Genomic DNA, 16,995 nt, shown 5'->3' with positions numbered 1-16,995 from the left:
ATTTTCCAATACAACTTCGAACTGCAGTAAACACATGCCAGTCTGTCCGCACAGATGCTCACCGTCTGTTTTCTCCTTTATTATCATTTCCCAGCCGGTGATGAGTTGAAAATACTTTTTGCTACTTTGTGAAATCAACCGGGCCCTGCGAGCAGTTTCCCTACATCCAATTCCAAATCCTTTGCAACGTTAGCAACTACGGACCTGATGTCCTGTTCTTCAGGCACGGAATAGCGGATCGCCTCACACAGCGCTCCGGACGAGCAAAGATACAGAAAGAAAGACAGAAGTTGCCTTTTTCTGATGTGGTTCCCCATCCTGCCAGCCACTCCTGAGTCAGATCTAAGACACAGCGCTTTCCATACAGCAGCTCTGATACCTAAAAATAGGTCCTGCGGTACCTGAGCAATAGTTTGATTTACAGTATATCTGCGGGGTAAAACAATTCGGTTTTAGATAGAAACCTAATTATCTTTCTTCAGAGAAGGACAATTCGTCTTTTATCCCGGGGATGCTCCCTGTCATGGCGATTCTTCCTAACACCGTCTTGATACCCTTACTCCGTAGCGCTCTTTCGGCGCCACCTTTGGTAACAGCGCCACCTAACGTCTCAAACAACACCTTTGCTTTCAGATCCAAGCGAATTTTAAAGATGATCATAATAAAGAATCATAAAATCGTAGAACTGGAAGGGACCTCGAGAGGTCATCTTGTCCAGTCCCCTACACTCAAGGCAGGACTAAGTATTATCTGGACCATCCCTGACAGGTGTTTGTCCAACCTGCTCTTAAAAATCCACATTAAACATTTTAAATCTAACCAGGTCATAGAATCATAGAATATCAGGGTTGGAAGGGACCTCAGGAGGTCATCTAGTCCAACCCCCTGCTCAAAGCAGGACCAATCCCCAATTTTTGCCCCAGATCCCTTAAGTTACTTTCCCAAGATGTCAGAACATGTTAGTATTAGAGCTGAGTGGGTCTAATATGTATTTTTCTTTCTTTTGTATAGGAATAAGATACAGTGCTCCTATCTGCCAAAAAACTGGAGTTTTCAGGTGCCTAAGTAGCCCCTGGAATCACTGTTAAAATCCCCTCCCCCCCAACCAAAATCTGAAATGGCGCCCCTGAGTTTGGAGCTTCCATTACCTTTAGGAAAATTAACAGAATTTAGAAATATGTTGGCAACTTAATAGTTTGATAGTTTTTTCTGTTCCATCAGATGTCAATCATTTAACAACTGTCTTAAAAGGAAAGTGCTAATGAATGGAGAAAATTCTCTCTCCCGTCTTCCAATACGTGGTGTCTGATGGTGGGACAAAGCAGCCATGAGCTCAGGCAGAGAACGATTCAATACTGGGATAGTCACAATTGCAGTTGCTCAGCTTTTCAGACTATTTCTGCCATGACAGAGTCTAACAATGACTTCACCGTCTTCGGATGAATCATGTCCCGTGTTTCTAGGCTCTATTTAATCGGTGATAGCATGTTGAAAATACACGGTTCCTTACATGTGTGTATCTCATGTTAAACCCTAACCTGATCGCATTTTCCAGCGTTCTGAGTAAATACATTCCTGCTCCCACTGAAGTCAGTGGAGAAATCCCTTTCACTTCGATGGAGGGCCATCGGACCCTAATTCCGTAGTCATAGCAGGAAGTATGGGGAAATTGCTATGACTATTTCCCAAAGACTGAACGTTCCTGAATAAAGGACAGTAACGTATAATAAGAATCCAGAAAATATGGAAGAACGTCAGCTAGAAGTGGGATCCCCGAATGAGGCAGCTAGAACCTATGCTCTGCGAAGATACAAGGTTGGGAAATTTACTACTAGGAGTACCAGGAATCTAAAACCAGCTGAGCAGCATAGGTTCCAAGAAAGAAATGGGAAAGCAGAAAGAGCGCAAACACCGTAGATGACGTCAAGGGTGACAATTACATCTAGGTTTGAATGGAGGCGCACAATAAGGAAGGAATCCTATGTCTAGATCTTTGGTACGTTATTGGGAGAAGTTGCTGACTGCTCTACCAGTTAGAAGTGGTTGTTATAATAATTAATAATTTTAAGACGACAAACTTCTGCTATATGCCCAAAAAGGAACTCTGCACTAAAACACTGCCAGAGGCCACCCACAATAGTAGAAATAGTGCCACATAGGTTAAATGTCCTTGGGCCCTGGGAATACCCAGCTAATAGTTTATAGGTACTGGATTCTCCCTAAAATATGACAGATCTATTGAGTGCAGACGCAAACAAGTAAATAAATAAATAAATTCTCCTCCCCTCATATTTGAAGTTCGGCACTGGAAAAGTGGAGGGGCTCTTGCAGTCCAGTTTTGTAAAGGGGTTCAAGATTTTCAGAAGTGATGGTTCTTGAACCATATTTAGGCACCTACAAAAGACTGGTCTAGTGTTTCAAAGTGCTGAACAGGCTCAATGACACTGATTTCGATGGAAGGTGCTGGACGCTCAGCACTTTGGAAAATTAGGTCGTTATTTAGGTGTCAGTATGGGGATTTAAGAACCCACCTTTTAACTCCAGTTTTTAAAAACATTGGCCCAGGTATTCATTTGTCTGATATATTTTTCACTCCTTTTATGTTTTAGTTAAATGTTAGAAGAAATTTCCCCGACTTCTCCCACCTAATAAAGATTTGTAGACGGAACCAACTTCAATGCCTGACTTCAATGGGAGCTGCATTTCCTCTGCTGCCTGGGAGCGACTCATTCATGTAAAAGAGGGCATGTTTAAACAGGTCTGTACTTTCCCACACTCTCTTCCTGCCAGCAATGGGATCAGATTTCATAGCCATCCTTCCTGCATACACGGTGCACAAGCCCTCACGTTCTGGAGGGACAGTCCATCCACCAAACCCCAGAACATGTCATTAGAAATCGGTGCTTTAAGAACATGTCCCCTGATGACTTTGCTTCACAGAATCTGATCTCGCAGCACAGCTACCAATCGTTAGAATCAACGGATAAAAAAGTCAATCTAAATCCATTTTAACAATTGTTTTTATTAGTGTTATGGTCACCAGAAACTCGATTTTTAAAATCTTGTAAACAACGTGGAAAATTACACCATGTTCCCTTTATCTGAAATATTATATTCGGTAATGAAATTAAATGAAGACAGAAGGAAAGAGATTTATCTTAACTCATTACACACTACAAAATGTTTAAAGTTTACTGTATCACTTTTAACCTATTTTACTAACGTTCGACTAATGCAATATTACTCGTCACTTCTACAGTATCTTTTAACCAAGGATCTCAAAATGAGTTATAACTATTAGTTTCAGTTTCATATGGTTAGAAAAAAAGACTACAATTTTGAAAATACACATTTTACAATATACACAAAGCTCAACCTCCCGACTAAATATGCAATGTACATTGCGGCGAAGCAGCTTTAATTTAACCAGCTTCTATTTGTTAATACATAATTACTTTGTAAGTGAAATTTATTCTTAATTTTCATTGAACATTAAACTTGTACACTGAAAAGAGGTTTCGGAAAATCAACACACTATTACATAATCATCTCCATAAGGGAGAATCATGGGGAAGGTGGTTTATGATAAATTACTGTTAAAGCTTAGGTTTGACTTATTATGTTTCCTTTATATCTAGATAAAGTAGACGTTGTCAAACTCTAAAAATAATACACTAAGGGCTAGGTGGAATCTGCAAAGCAAGCATGCTATAGGAGCTCCTTCTCTTCTTCAATAGTCATACCATAAACGCAAAGGTCTACGTGAAAAACCAGGAATAAAGAATTACATAATATAGAAATACATATCCTTGCTCTCTTACAGAAAGGGCCTGTACCTTCTTGAAAGTTTCTTGGAGGGCGATAAGCCTCTTGATTCTCATTGCTCCTTTATGATGTCTGATAGTTGAACAAAGCAGAGCTGGTTTTTCTCATCTATTGGTAGGAAAGCCAACCGTTTTGACTACTGTTCCCATTTATCCCTGTCACCTTGTTAACAATACAGCCTGCGCCTGAAGATCTGGATATGGAGTCTTCAGAGACAGAAGCTCTGCCCTGCAAACAATATAGAATGATGTGGCGTCATTATCGGCTGTTACGAAGAACGCAGGCATTCGTGTGCACAGAGGGACATGCAATCAGGGCTTCATCTTACAGATCTGTGGCTGGGATATCGTTCTATTTGAAGTCAGCGGAAGTTTTGCCATTGATTTCAATGGGAGCAGGATCTGGCCTGTACCTACATCCTATAATTTAAATGCTCATGTTTAATGAAACCCTAAAATAGGGCACTGTGTATCTATACAACTCGGAGGGAAGTTTTACAGTGTGAAAATTCAGAAGTAAATGTAATTTGATTAGCCAAATACAGCGATATCCACTTCGTTGTATTTCTATTTGTATTTCTGTCTTTCAAAAACTGTCCGGAACATCTTACACCCCTGTGAGGTGTTTACACTTACAAATCTGGAAAAGCTTTATGGTAATTTAGGTGGCTGATTCAAAAAGATCATTAGCTTGCTGTTTGTTTAAGCCAAAATGTTCAAATGTGGTCATTGGTTGTATGTGCCCAATTCCAGACATCTTGGGCCTAGTTTTCAGAACTGTTTAGTACCCAGAACTCCCACAGAACTCAATGGGAGTGATGGGTACTCCATGACTCTGAAAAATAAGGGCTTGAGTGTCTAATGCTGGGCATCAAAAAGGTAGGCTTAAAAAATTATGAGTCAATTAAAAAATGTGAGGCCAGGATCATTAGGAGTAATAATAACCAACTAGATCGTCTTAATTTTTTAAAATAGATTTGTAAGAGTTAGGAATAACTTATTTTGATAGGAACTAATTAACTGTTGGTTAATACTTTCTGTAGGAACGCTGCATAACCCCGACAAAGTGCCAGCATAAACGCTGATTTTTTCCATGATCAGGGCTGTCCAAGTGCCAGATGCTCAGATGCTGTCAATTGCCCCTCCTCCACCACCATTTACTTCCGCGGCGCTATGTCGATTTACACCAGCTGGCATACTGATGTCTTTAATATCAGTTTTGTATTTGCTGTTTACATCTCCTAAAGGGGAAGTGCGGGTTTTCTTTTGGAGCACTTTGCCATTCTATCTTAGGTATCCAAATCCAGACTGTTCTCCCAAAAGAAATTACTATAATCAAAGAATTCATTAATTATGTTGAACTCCAGGTTATCTTTAGATAATAATTAGAAATGATCATTTATACTAAAATGTCTTGGGGAGTACATTTTACTTTCACAGATCTCTGTTTTAATTAATTCAGGATTCTTGGCAGTAGATTTAAGATATCTAAAACCTCAATGTCATTTTTACAGAGAAAAAAGACTGTTTATAGGTTTTTAAAAAAATCTATACACATATTCATGTATAGTAATAATAATTCACCAATTAGCCATTACTAATAGTCACAACAACCGCAAGTTCCTAGGTTCAAGATATTTGTTAGGACCGGTGTAACAAAATTATTCTTGAATGACAAACTCTATCTGAAACACTGCTTGATTATTGTAATTCTCTCTCTCCCCCTCCCCTCTCTCTCTCTCTCTTTTTGGTGGGGGAAAAAAGTCTGTAAACCCTTTGCAAACACCGGGCCCATAAAACCTCATTTTAGTTGTATCCATTATCTGGAAAATGAAGAGCCAGAATTAAGGCAACACTTATTCTTGACCTTCGTTCTTTGTACTTACTAAAGGCTAGATGCTCTTTCATCTTTGTTCTGGTGGAAGAGAGCAGAAATTGATGGAATTTGGCCACTGTGCTAGAATAATGGGTATTAAGTTTCGCCTCACGTTCCCCCATTTTTACAGCTAATTCTAATGCCTGCTCCCCTCCCAAACCAGCAGAAATACTTCAAGCAAGACCAGCGGGAGGTGACGATTCCATCAGATTCGGCTTCTGGGTTTCCTCTGTCCATGGAGAAAGCAGAGAAAGGGGAGGAGGGGGCTGCTACAGAGTGTGGAGAGCCAGAGAAGAACATGGGGAACATCCCCTCTGAGAAGTCAGATTTATTTCCCCTATCGATCCACACTCCTTGTATTCTTTGTATACCTTCCTTTTCTCCCTTAATACATCCCTCCACCTGAGGGTAAGATCGGTAGCAAACTCCAGAAAGTGGAATCTCTCGGGACCTCTCTTCCTGTGGGTTTTGCCTCAGGGACAGTACAATATGAGTCAATGCCACAGTTCACCCCAGAGAGGACATAAATATTATCCACCAACAAATGTAACGTCAGGAGAATGCGTTTGGACACGGCCTCCTACAATCATTAAACACATTCAATCTCATAACGCAAAACAGTTATACTATTATTACTTCCCACGGGCTATGCACTTCCGTCCATTCGACACAAAAACAGAGAGCTAAGTGGTACCAAGCCCGGCTGCTTTATATTGAATTATGCCTCCCCCCATCCTCAGTTGCGCTTGTCGGAGATTTCCTCAGCAGAGGACCGGACCCTGTATTTTCAGCATTGTTAGACAAGGTACTAGCCAGCGGTGTTTCTACACATCCACATCCATCGGACATTACTTGTACACAGTGAATTTCCTTAGTTACTCTAGATAATTGCTTCTCCTGGGACTCTGGACTCTGTTCCGTTCTTCACCCATTTCCCGAACACTTGCTGCCTATAAAAATCCTGCTAATACCACTAACTGCAGCTACATCAGCAGTGTGCATATAATACTGGCTTATAACATCTACGTTGATTGTCATGGGTACAAAAGCTCATGAAGCTCGAACTGGTGATGATGTTACAGGATTTAAGCCATCATTGCCCATTCCTTCAATACATATCCCCCTCATTGAAACCTCTGCCACTGCTTGCTGCTCACATAGCAAAGGGTTTGATGGAAAACAAAGGTGTAGTTTACATATTGTGGGAGAATACATTTTCCTTAGATACTTCTATTTTACTTTGTTTCCCCGATCTCCTTCACTACATATTGAGCCATTAGTCCTAAAATCCACACCTCAGCAAAAACACTGCTAAAAAAAAACACCGCCTCAATTTCCTTGTAAAATTTTAGACTTCAGGGCGTCCCCTTAGGAATATTGTACAAGGATCAGATAATTCTGATGTTAATGAGCCCTTGATAATTAACATCCAAATAATTCTTTTGACAAGTTTAAATCTTTCTTGGTAGAGAACACACAGAACGCAAGAAGATCAGAACCAGTCTGGCAAACTCATTTAGAGCGTTACTGTGCAATTATATTAGCCCGCACATACTAACATTTCAAAAATACGTTGGACAATAAACAGAAAAGCTCCCTAGAAAATGAAATATTTCTCAATATTTCTAAAATGTTCCAGTCAACTAATTTTCATAGCAGCAGAAACAAACATATTCAAGCAAGGTATTGATGCAAATGCAGTGAAATAGGCACTCACCTCTCTCAGAGATTCTTTCTTCTCCTTAAGCTGAGAGTTAATCTGAGAGTCAAGAACGGACCCTTCTGAAACGCTAGGGTCAGCGGGTAGAGACGGTGCCAGTGGCCTCAGAAATTTAAATTCGCTTGTGCCAGACCCAGTTGTCAAGCAAACCTCGTAACAATAAGATTGAGGCAGAGTCCCAGTGACGCTTGTGTCCGCAGGATTTGTGGGGAAGTTGGGCTCAAAATAAAAGTTCCTGGACGATGGAACATACCGCTCTCGGCACTGCCTTGTCTTGTATAGCCGGATGGCGATAATTGTTACCACACAAACCAGAAAAAGGAATGAAACGAAAGACAAAGAAATGACTAAATACAGGGTTAATGTGTCCTGCTGCTCCTCTTCTTGTGGTACATCCAGTAACTGCATGTAGGCGTCTGAAAACCCATCCACCAGAAGCACATTAAGGGTCGAGGTGGTGGATCTGGGCGGCTCTCCGTTGTCTCTAACCAGGACGATAAGTTTCTGTTTAACAGAGTCTGGGCTCGTTATAGGCCTGCTGGTTTTTACTTCCCCGGTTTGGAGACCCACAGCGAAGAGACCTGGGTCTGTAGCCTTGAGCAGCTGGTAGGAAAGCCAAGAATTCTGACCGGAATCTCCATCCACAGCTACCACCTTCGTCACCAGGTAACCCGCCTCCGCCGATCTGGGAACCAGGTCATTAGCGGGGGAGCTGCTGTTCTGTAGAGGGTATAAAATGAAGGGGGCGTTGTCATTTTCATCAATTATCACAACTCGGACAATGACTTCAGAGCTCAGTGGAGGGGACCCGCCATCTGCAGCTCTCACTGTAACCTGGAAATCCCTCGTTTGCTCATAATCCAGAGACTGCAGAGCGTACACATTCCCGTTTTCGGAGTTTATGGAGATGGAGGAGGAGAAGGGGAGGTCACCGATGTTGCCAGGCAACGCCGAATATGTCACTTTGGCATTCTGCTCTGTGTCCAGGTCAGCAGCATGGACAGTTCCAATCAACAGGCCCGGGTGGTTGTTCTCCTTCAGGTACATGACGTACGAACTTTCATTAAATACAGGGGGGTTGTCATTAATATCCGATAGCTGAACACGGATGATCCTCACTGAGGTGAGCCTCGGAGTCCCCCGGTCTGTGGCTGTGATGCTTATGTTATACTCAGGCACTTTCTCTCGGTCCAGGGGCTTTTGTGTAACAAGCTCGTAATAATTCTTCAGAGTCGATTTTAAAGCAAATGGGACATTGTCCTGAATGGAGCAGACCGTTCTGCCATTGTCCCCGGAGTCTCGGTCTCTCACACTGAACAGGGCCACCACTGTCTCAGGGGAGGAGTCCTCGGGTATGGTGCTGCTGAGGGACGTCAGCGTCACTTCCGGGGCGTTGTCATTCATGTCCTCGATCTCCACCAGGACTTTGCAGCGCGAAGAAAACCCCCCACCATCCGTGGCCTGAACTTCTACTTCATACATTTCTGCGTCTTCAAAATCAATTATCCCCAAAACAGTGATTTCGCCAGTGAACTGATTGAGCTGAAATAATTTGAGGACTCGCTCGGGGACCTGCCCGAATGAATAGGTGATTTCTGCATTTGGACCTTGATCCAAATCACTAGCTTCAACCTTAGTGACCAAAGTGTCCTGAGGACTATTTTCCATTAACTGCACCGTGTACACTGACTGACTAAACTGAGGGAAGTTATCGTTGCTGTCCAGGACATTAATGCGTATTTGGGCTGTGCCAGTTCTCTGTGGCAGGCCCCCATCGGCAGCTGTGAGAATCAGCATCAGCTGCGCCTGCTCCTCCCGATCTAATTGTTTCTCTAACACCAGCTCCGCGTATTTACTGCCGTCTCCCCGGGTTTGCACATCCAGGCTGAAGTGCTCATTAGCGCTGATTGCGTAGCTCTGGATGTTGTTTGTTCCTATGTCTGAATCTTGGGCCCTTTCTACGGGGAAGCGGGTGTCTATGGGGATCTGTTCAGGTATTTTTAAAACGAATTCATTTTTAGAGAATTTAGGGTTATTGTCATTCACATCATCTATCTGCACTTCCATTCGGTACAGCTGCAGTGGATTTTCCAACACAATTTCAAATTGCAGCAAACACGGGTCACTCTGTCCACACAGATCCTCACGGTCTATCTTCTCCTTTATTATTACATCCCCGGATCCTGTGTTCAGCTCAAAATATTGCTTGGTGCTTTTAGAAATCAGCCGGAGACTGCGACCAGACAATTTCTCTACATCCAGTTTCAAATCCTTTGCAATATTAGCAACTAGGGACCCGCTTTTCTTCTCTTCGCTCACAGAATAGCGGATCGTCTCACAAGCTACCAGGGACACACACAAACATAGAAAGAAAGACACAACTTGCCTTTTCCTGGAGCGAGTCTCCATTTCGCCAGCCATTCCCGGGTCAGATCTGAAACACAGGCCTCTCTGCAAAGCTCCAGCAGTCATTCATATGTTGTGCTAGAAAGTAAACGATTTGTCCTCCAATATTGATTTTATTTGTAATTATTCCATCCGCCCTTTCCCTGTAATCCTTTGTCACCCGTTCCCGGCGTAGAGGCGTTGTCGTCTGGATTCAGAAGTCTGAGTGCAGCTTCCACTGAGGGCTGACGGAGTCCGAAAAGCTGCATTTTCAGCACCATCTTTGCTAATATCGCCACCTTGTGGCTCAGCTAAAATAAGACATGCTATGATGTTCACATTTTAAACTTACTATGTGCAGTTATTAACTGCACAGCAAAGATTTCTCTCTTAAGTACATATTGTGGTTATAATATTTCACAGTGAAAACTCTGAAATATTAAGGCAAATTATTACCGATTGGAGGAGATAGAGAGTTGCAAAATAATATAATAGTTAATTGAATTGTGATCCTTCCACACCACACTTCCTTCTCTCACTTACCAATACTTTTATTCTTCACCGCTAGCTAAGTAAACAAGTTACTGCAAGTTGATCACATGTCCCATTGCGTCTCCTTCGTCTACAAAGTTACAATATTTTGGGAATTCCTAAATCTATGATTCCCTTTTTTATTACGTTGTCCTAGAGTAAATCTAGGATCAACCCTGTGATTAAGTATGCATCATATAGGTAATTGTGGGGAAGGGATCTCCTCTTGGCTGCTACAGTATTATTCGACACAATGGGTCTCCCATGACAACTGGAAGAAGCAAACCTATCTTTCTCCTGATTTTTTTATCTTATATATTTTATGGCAATACAGGCCATAACAGAAACAAGAAAAATGAAACTGAAGTCATAGAGAAGTAATGTATATATTTAATATCCCATAACATTTCTCTTGCGTAGTTATGTCACTGGATTGCATATGTGCATCTGAAAATCCTCCACGAGCAGTATATTTAGCATCGCAGCAGCAGATTGGGGAGGTGTCCATTGTCTTTAATAATACTTAGCTTTTGCATAAAGGAGTCACGCTGTGTAAATGAGATCCTAGTTTCTTTTCCCCATTTTGGAGTCGGACAGTGAATAGATCTGCATCAGCGGCCTTCAGCAGTTGGTAGGAAAGACAAGAATTTGACCAGAATCTCAATCAACAGCCACCAATTTGCCTTCCTTGCTCTGCGAACTAGGTCATTAAATGGGAGAGGTCCTGTTCTGAAGAGGGCATAAAATGAAGGGGGCATTATCATTTTAATCAAATAACTTGGACAATTACTTGCTGCCTCTAAAAATCCTATTGATTCCATCAGCTGCCACTATATCACTATAACAGAGGAGAGATTAATAAGACTGGGACTTTTCAGCTTGGAAAAGAGACAGATAAGGGGGGATATGACTGAGGTTTATAATATCATGACTGGTGTGGAGAAAACAAATAAGGAGGTGTTATTTACCACTTCTCATAACACAAGAACTATGGGGCACAAATGAAATTAATAGGCAGCAGGTTTAAAACAAGCAAAAGGAAGTATTTCTTCAAATTCTTCACACAGCGCACAACCTGTGGAACTCTTTGCCAGGGAATGTTGTGAAGGCCAAGACCAGAACAGCTTTAAAAAAAGGAACTAGACAAGTTCATGGACGATAGGTCCATCAATGGCTATTAGCTCGGATGAGCATGGATGGTGTCCCCAACCTCTGTTTGCCAGAAGCTGGGAATGAGTGACAGGGGATGGATCACTGGATGATTGCCTGTTCTGTTCATTCCCTCTGGGGCACCGGCATTGGCCACTGTCGGAAGACAGGATACTGGGCTAGAGGGACCTTTCATAGAATCATAGAATCATAGAATATCAGGGTTGGAAGGGACCCCAGAAGGTCATCTAGTCCAACCCCCTGCTCAAAGCAGGACCAATTCCCAGTTAAATCATCCCAGCCAGGGCTTTGTCAAGCCTGACCTTAAAAACCTCTAAGGAAGGAGATTCTACCACCTCCCTAGGTAACGCATTCCAGTGTTTCACCACCCTCTTAGTGAAAAAGTTTTTCCTAATATCCAATCTAAACCTCCCCCACTGCAACTTGAGACCATTACTCCTCGTTCTGTCATCTGCTACCATTGAGAACAGTCTAGAGCCATCCTCTTTGGAACCCCCTTTCAGGTAGTTGAAAGCAGCTATCAAATCCCCCCTCATTCTTCTCTTCTGCAGGCTAAACAATCCCAGCTCCCTCAGCCTCTCCTCATAACTCATGTGTTCCAGTCCCCTAATCATTTTTGTTGCCCTTCGCTGGACTCTCTCCAATTTATCCACATCCTTCTTGAAGTGTGGGGCCCAAAACTGGACACAGTACTCCAGATGAGGCCTCACCAATGTCGAATAGAGGGGAACGATCACGTCCCTCGATCTGCTCGCTATGCCCCTACTTATACATCCCAAAATGCCATTGGCCTTCTTGGCAACAAGGGCACACTGCTGACTCATATCCAGCTTCTCGTCCACTGTCACCCCTAGGTCCTTTTCCGCAGAACTGCTGCCTAGCCATTCGGTCCCTAGTCTGTAGCTGTGCATTGGGTTCTTCCGTCCTAAGTGCAGGACCCTGCACTTATCCTTATTGAACCTCATCAGATTCCTTTTGGCCCAATCTTCCAATTGGTCTAGGTCCTTCTGTATCCTATCCCTCCCCTCCAGCGTATCTACCACTCCTCCCAGTTTAGTATCATCCGCAAATTTGCTGAGAGTGCAATCCACACCATCCTCCAGATCATTTATGAAGATATTGAATAAAACCGGCCCCAGGACCGACCCTTGGGGCACTCCACTTGATAGCGGCTGCCAACTAGACATGGAGCCATTGATCACTACCCGTTGAGTCCGACAATTTAGCCAGCTTTCTACCCACCTTATAGTGCATTCATCCAGCCCATACTTCCTTAACTTGCTGACAAGAATACTATGGGAGACCGTGTCAAAAGCTTTGACCTTTGGTCTGATGCAATATGGCCATTCTTATATATGCATATAATAGGGGTCTTTCATATCTGTACTGATTGCTATGGATTCATAAACTCCAGAAGCTGTAAATGATGTTCATTTTATAGAATATCAATAAACATTGCCTCTTCCTTCTATAAGTACCCCCTTCATCAAGACCGCGGCCACTGCTGGCTGCTCATATTGCAAAGGGTTTGATGGACAAATAAGGTGAAGTTTACATTTTCCTTAATCAGTGTTTTCCCCAGGAACTGAATGGGGGTGGGAGAGGGAAACAAATTTACAGGGGGGTTAAGGCCTACTAGGGGTGAGACCAGGAGGGCAAAGGTGTGCTGTATGGACCCATAGTAAAACCTGAAAAATGTTTCATGACCATTTTATTATATTTTACTCATGTTTTAAAATCATACAAATTAAAGCTGGCTCCTCAAGCCTGCTGTGAAGCCCTACATATCTACGTCCTTCCTGGTTTCTTGTAATTTTGCTCAGCTCTGTTAATGAGCTTCTCGAATGCAATGTTTTCATCTTAAGTGGCTTCTTGTGTGTCCAGTACTTTCAGTCCCTCATGATCAGGAAGAAGGTGACTTCTTTGAGAACACAAAATTCTATTCAATGAGTATAAAGAATGTTCAGTTGTAGCTGTTATGACTGGGAGTAGCAAGAAATGAATTCCTACTTCTTTCATCCCCGTAAACATAGCACAAAGATTGGGTCAAACCACTAGTGATGATAAAGAAGAAGCTGAAGTCAAATCTTCATTCACTGTATGATATTGCACTCTGTGTTCAAATTCTGTATTCTGCCCTGATCTCATAGCAGCCTCATTGCTGGTTGTGTCTCATTCCACTCAGTTGTTGATGTTTTATAAGACAGGCATCTGTAAAAGCTACACAGAGGTTGAGTATAATCCAGAAGTCCCTGATGTAGATTTGTAAGAATCAATCAGCTGGCTTAACAAACACTTCATGTCCTCTTCACTTAAAGATTCAATATAACTGCCTTCATTAGTCAAGTTCTGGACTGAAGTCTTTGCTTATTCCAGTATGTTTTCAATTGATCTCTCTCTGATTGATCCAAATGGAGCTTCTATTGCTGGACAAAAATCTACTACTGTTTTAGCAGATGCCTTGATGGCATTGTTTAATGACCCAAGTGATTTCAACAGTAGACCGACAAGAGAGAATGGTGATAGTCTTCCAGCTGGACTACTTAGATCCCATCCCATCTTGGTAGGTAGTTTCCAAAACCAGTAATAATGGTTGCAGTAATTTTAAGACAACAGCCAAGGATCACTCATAAGAAAACCAGTGGGTTTTCCCAGGTTGGACTAATTTAAACTTCAGTCCCAGTGTATCTTCTATTTTTCAGAAGATGTTCAGTCCTTTATGGCTTTTTAAATGTCTTCTGAAGATTCTGCATTTCGTACTAGTGTTAGCTGGAGTAGATGGCCTCTACAGTGTGTATAGGACAGGGGTCAGCAACCTTTCAGAAGTGGTGCACCAAGTCTTCATTTATTCACTCTAATTTAAGGATTCGCATGCCAGTAATACATTTTAATGTTTTTAGAAGGTCTCTTTCTATAAGTCTTTAATATATAACTAAACTATTGTTGTATGTAAAGTAAATAAGGTTTTTAAAATGTTTAAGAAGCTTCATTTAAAATTAAAATTAAAATGCAGAGCCCCCTGGACTGGGGGCCAGGACCCGGGCAGTGTGAGTGCCACTGAAAATCAGCTCGCGTGTCTCGCCTTTTGCATGCATGCCATAGGTTGCCTACCCCAGGTATAGGAGATATTAGCGTTACACTTTTCTCTGAGCAAAGCTTGTACTCCACTATGTCTTCTAGAGAAATTTGCAACTTCATCAAATGCACAAGCAGCCATCTGTTTGGCGTTCAATTTACAAGCATTTAACTCTTCTAAGATGTGGGTTGTCACAGATGCAGTGAATATGTCTTCTATAACTTGAACATCTAGAAACGCATCAATTGGCCTACCAGTGACATCAAGATAACATACATAATGACTTAATACTTGATGCCCATTTGCATTGGTGCATTCATCAATCATGTATGCACATTTTTTGAATGTGGTGAGAGTTCTTCACTTTTCCAATGGCTGAATCTTTCACTGTTGCACCGCATGCTTCTAGTCAGTCAGTTGAGTTCCTTGTGAAAGATAGTGAGCGTTTGCCTATCTTATTTGGATCCAGTGTCCACTTCAAGATTAACAAGTGACAATGCACTTAACACTGGCCTCCAGTTTGTAGCATGTGGTATCTCTTGCTTAAATAGAAAGCATGATGTGACAGCTCTGTTTATTCATATAAACGGTGTTGTGTCTCCAGCATACTTAACAGCCTCATTAAGTACTTCTAAAATTGGCTTTGACAGTGACTGGCTTATAAGACTCTCTGCATGTCGATGCAGTCCAGAGGCTTGGTATTTTGCAGTCTTTTCATGTAGTTTTGTCAGCATTGGCTTTGCTGATTGGTCTTGCAAACCAAGCTGCTACACTTTCACCCCATAAATCCATGTACATCCACATCTTGAATACTGCATGCATTTCTGGTTGCCCCATCTCAAAAAGGATATATTGGAATTGGAGAAGGTACAGAGGAGGGCAACCAAAATGATTAGGGGTAAGGAACAGATACTATATGAGGAGAGATTAAAAAGACTGGGATTTTTAAGGTTGGAAAAGAGATGACTAAGAGGGGATATGATAGAGGTCTATAAAATCTTGACTGGTGTGGAGAAAGTGAATAAGGAAATGTTATTTACTCTTTCACATAATACAAGAACTAGGGGTCATGCAATTAAATTAATAGGCAGCAGGTTTAAAACAAACAAAAGAAAGTACTTCACACAACACAGTGTCAACCTGTGGAACTTTTCCCCAAGGGATGTTGAGAAGACCAAAACTATAACAGGGTTAAAAAAAACTAGATAAGTTCATGGAGGATAGGTCCACCAATGCAGGGCCAGCCCACAGCATTTTGGCACCTGAGGCGGTGAGCTCAAATGATGCCCCCATGCCCCCTCGCTTGGGCCAAAACTTTGAAAGGTCTCACTTTTGCCTTCTTCCTGTTCTACTCCTTTCATGGTAATGCTCTGCTACCTACCCCAATAAAGAAGAACTAACAACTTAAAATGCCTTGTTCAAAAATTTGAACAGCAAATGTAACTTTTCTTGTCTGCATAGTAAACACTGTCATTTTTATCTGTTTGAATAATCAAAGTGGTGCTTTCCGTGCCTTCTTGGTTGCAAAGATTTGAACTGTTTCCTGCTGAAGGTCCACAGTCTGGGCCAGCTCATGCTCTATTGAGACGGTTACAAAGCTGACCAGCCTCTCCTGTGTCATTGTGGAGTGTAGATGTGTTTTTATTAACTTCAACTTGGAGAAGCTGCATTCTCCACTGGCAACTGTTACAGGAAGTGTTAGAAGTATGCGCAGAGCAATAAAAGCATTTGGAATGAGGGTGGTCATCTTATTTGTGCACAAATATTCCAGAACAGCCTTTGGAGTTGGTCCTGCTGAAATGTATCTTGAAATGGCCTCTCAATTCATCACCTAAATCACTCGCATCAATATCACGCATGTCCTCATGTGTCAACACTGTCTCTAGTGCCCTGCATTGCTGGTGTAGGTCTTCTTCAGGTACAGTGAGGAGTTTTGGAATATCATACAACATCCAAAATATACTATGTTCCTTGAGCTGCATGAAATGTTCTTCAACTGACTGTATTGCACAATCTAGCAACTGGTTAAAGAATTCAACTTTGAATTGTTGTTTGGGGTTTCTTATGGGACTATCTCGTGCCTTGGAATCAAAATGTCTTCTTCTTCGGTGACTCTTGTATTCTTGAATGGGTGGGAAAATAGCTTCAGCGTGAAGTTCCTCTGCCAACTTCTGTGCACTCTTCACAACATTTTGAAATCCCTCCTCTGACCGGTAAGACTGTAGGTATGACTTTGCTTTGTCCAGTTGTTCCATTGCTCCAGATATATCAAGGTCAACTCCTTGGAGTCTCTTGCTTACAACATTTATTTCAAACAGTGTGTCATGCCACAACACTAAGCCACACAGAAATTTGAAGTTATGTATGTTTCTGGTGATTCCATTTCCCTCTGCCACTGTTCTCCCAAGAACAG

At 42.0% G+C, this 16,995-nt stretch overlaps 1 protein-coding gene across 3 annotated transcripts in view; it reads right to left on the bottom strand.

The window, feature by feature from the left end:
• Window positions 1-3,042: 3,042 nt before the first annotated feature.
• Window positions 3,043-16,995, bottom strand: part of LOC140916446 (protocadherin beta-16) — a 26,206-nt gene continuing 12,253 nt past the window's right edge. For 2 of the 3 annotated variants that reach the window (XM_078854040.1, XM_078854039.1), the window contains exon 2: window positions 3,043-4,053. In XM_078854040.1, the coding sequence (XP_078710166.1) occupies window positions 3,934-4,053 (120 nt within the window). In that variant the 3' untranslated portion in view covers window positions 3,043-3,933. Of the gene's footprint in view, window positions 4,054-9,806; window positions 10,075-16,995 lie in introns of those variants that run through there. The other variant, XR_013636158.1, reaches the window with a different exon arrangement.

Source organism: Lepidochelys kempii, chromosome 8, assembly GCF_965140285.1.
Source record: "Lepidochelys kempii isolate rLepKem1 chromosome 8, rLepKem1.hap1, whole genome shotgun sequence".
Taxonomy (NCBI): Eukaryota; Metazoa; Chordata; order Testudines; family Cheloniidae; genus Lepidochelys; species Lepidochelys kempii.
Note: the sequence above shows the minus strand (reverse complement) of the source record. Positions and strands in the feature narration are given on the sequence as shown.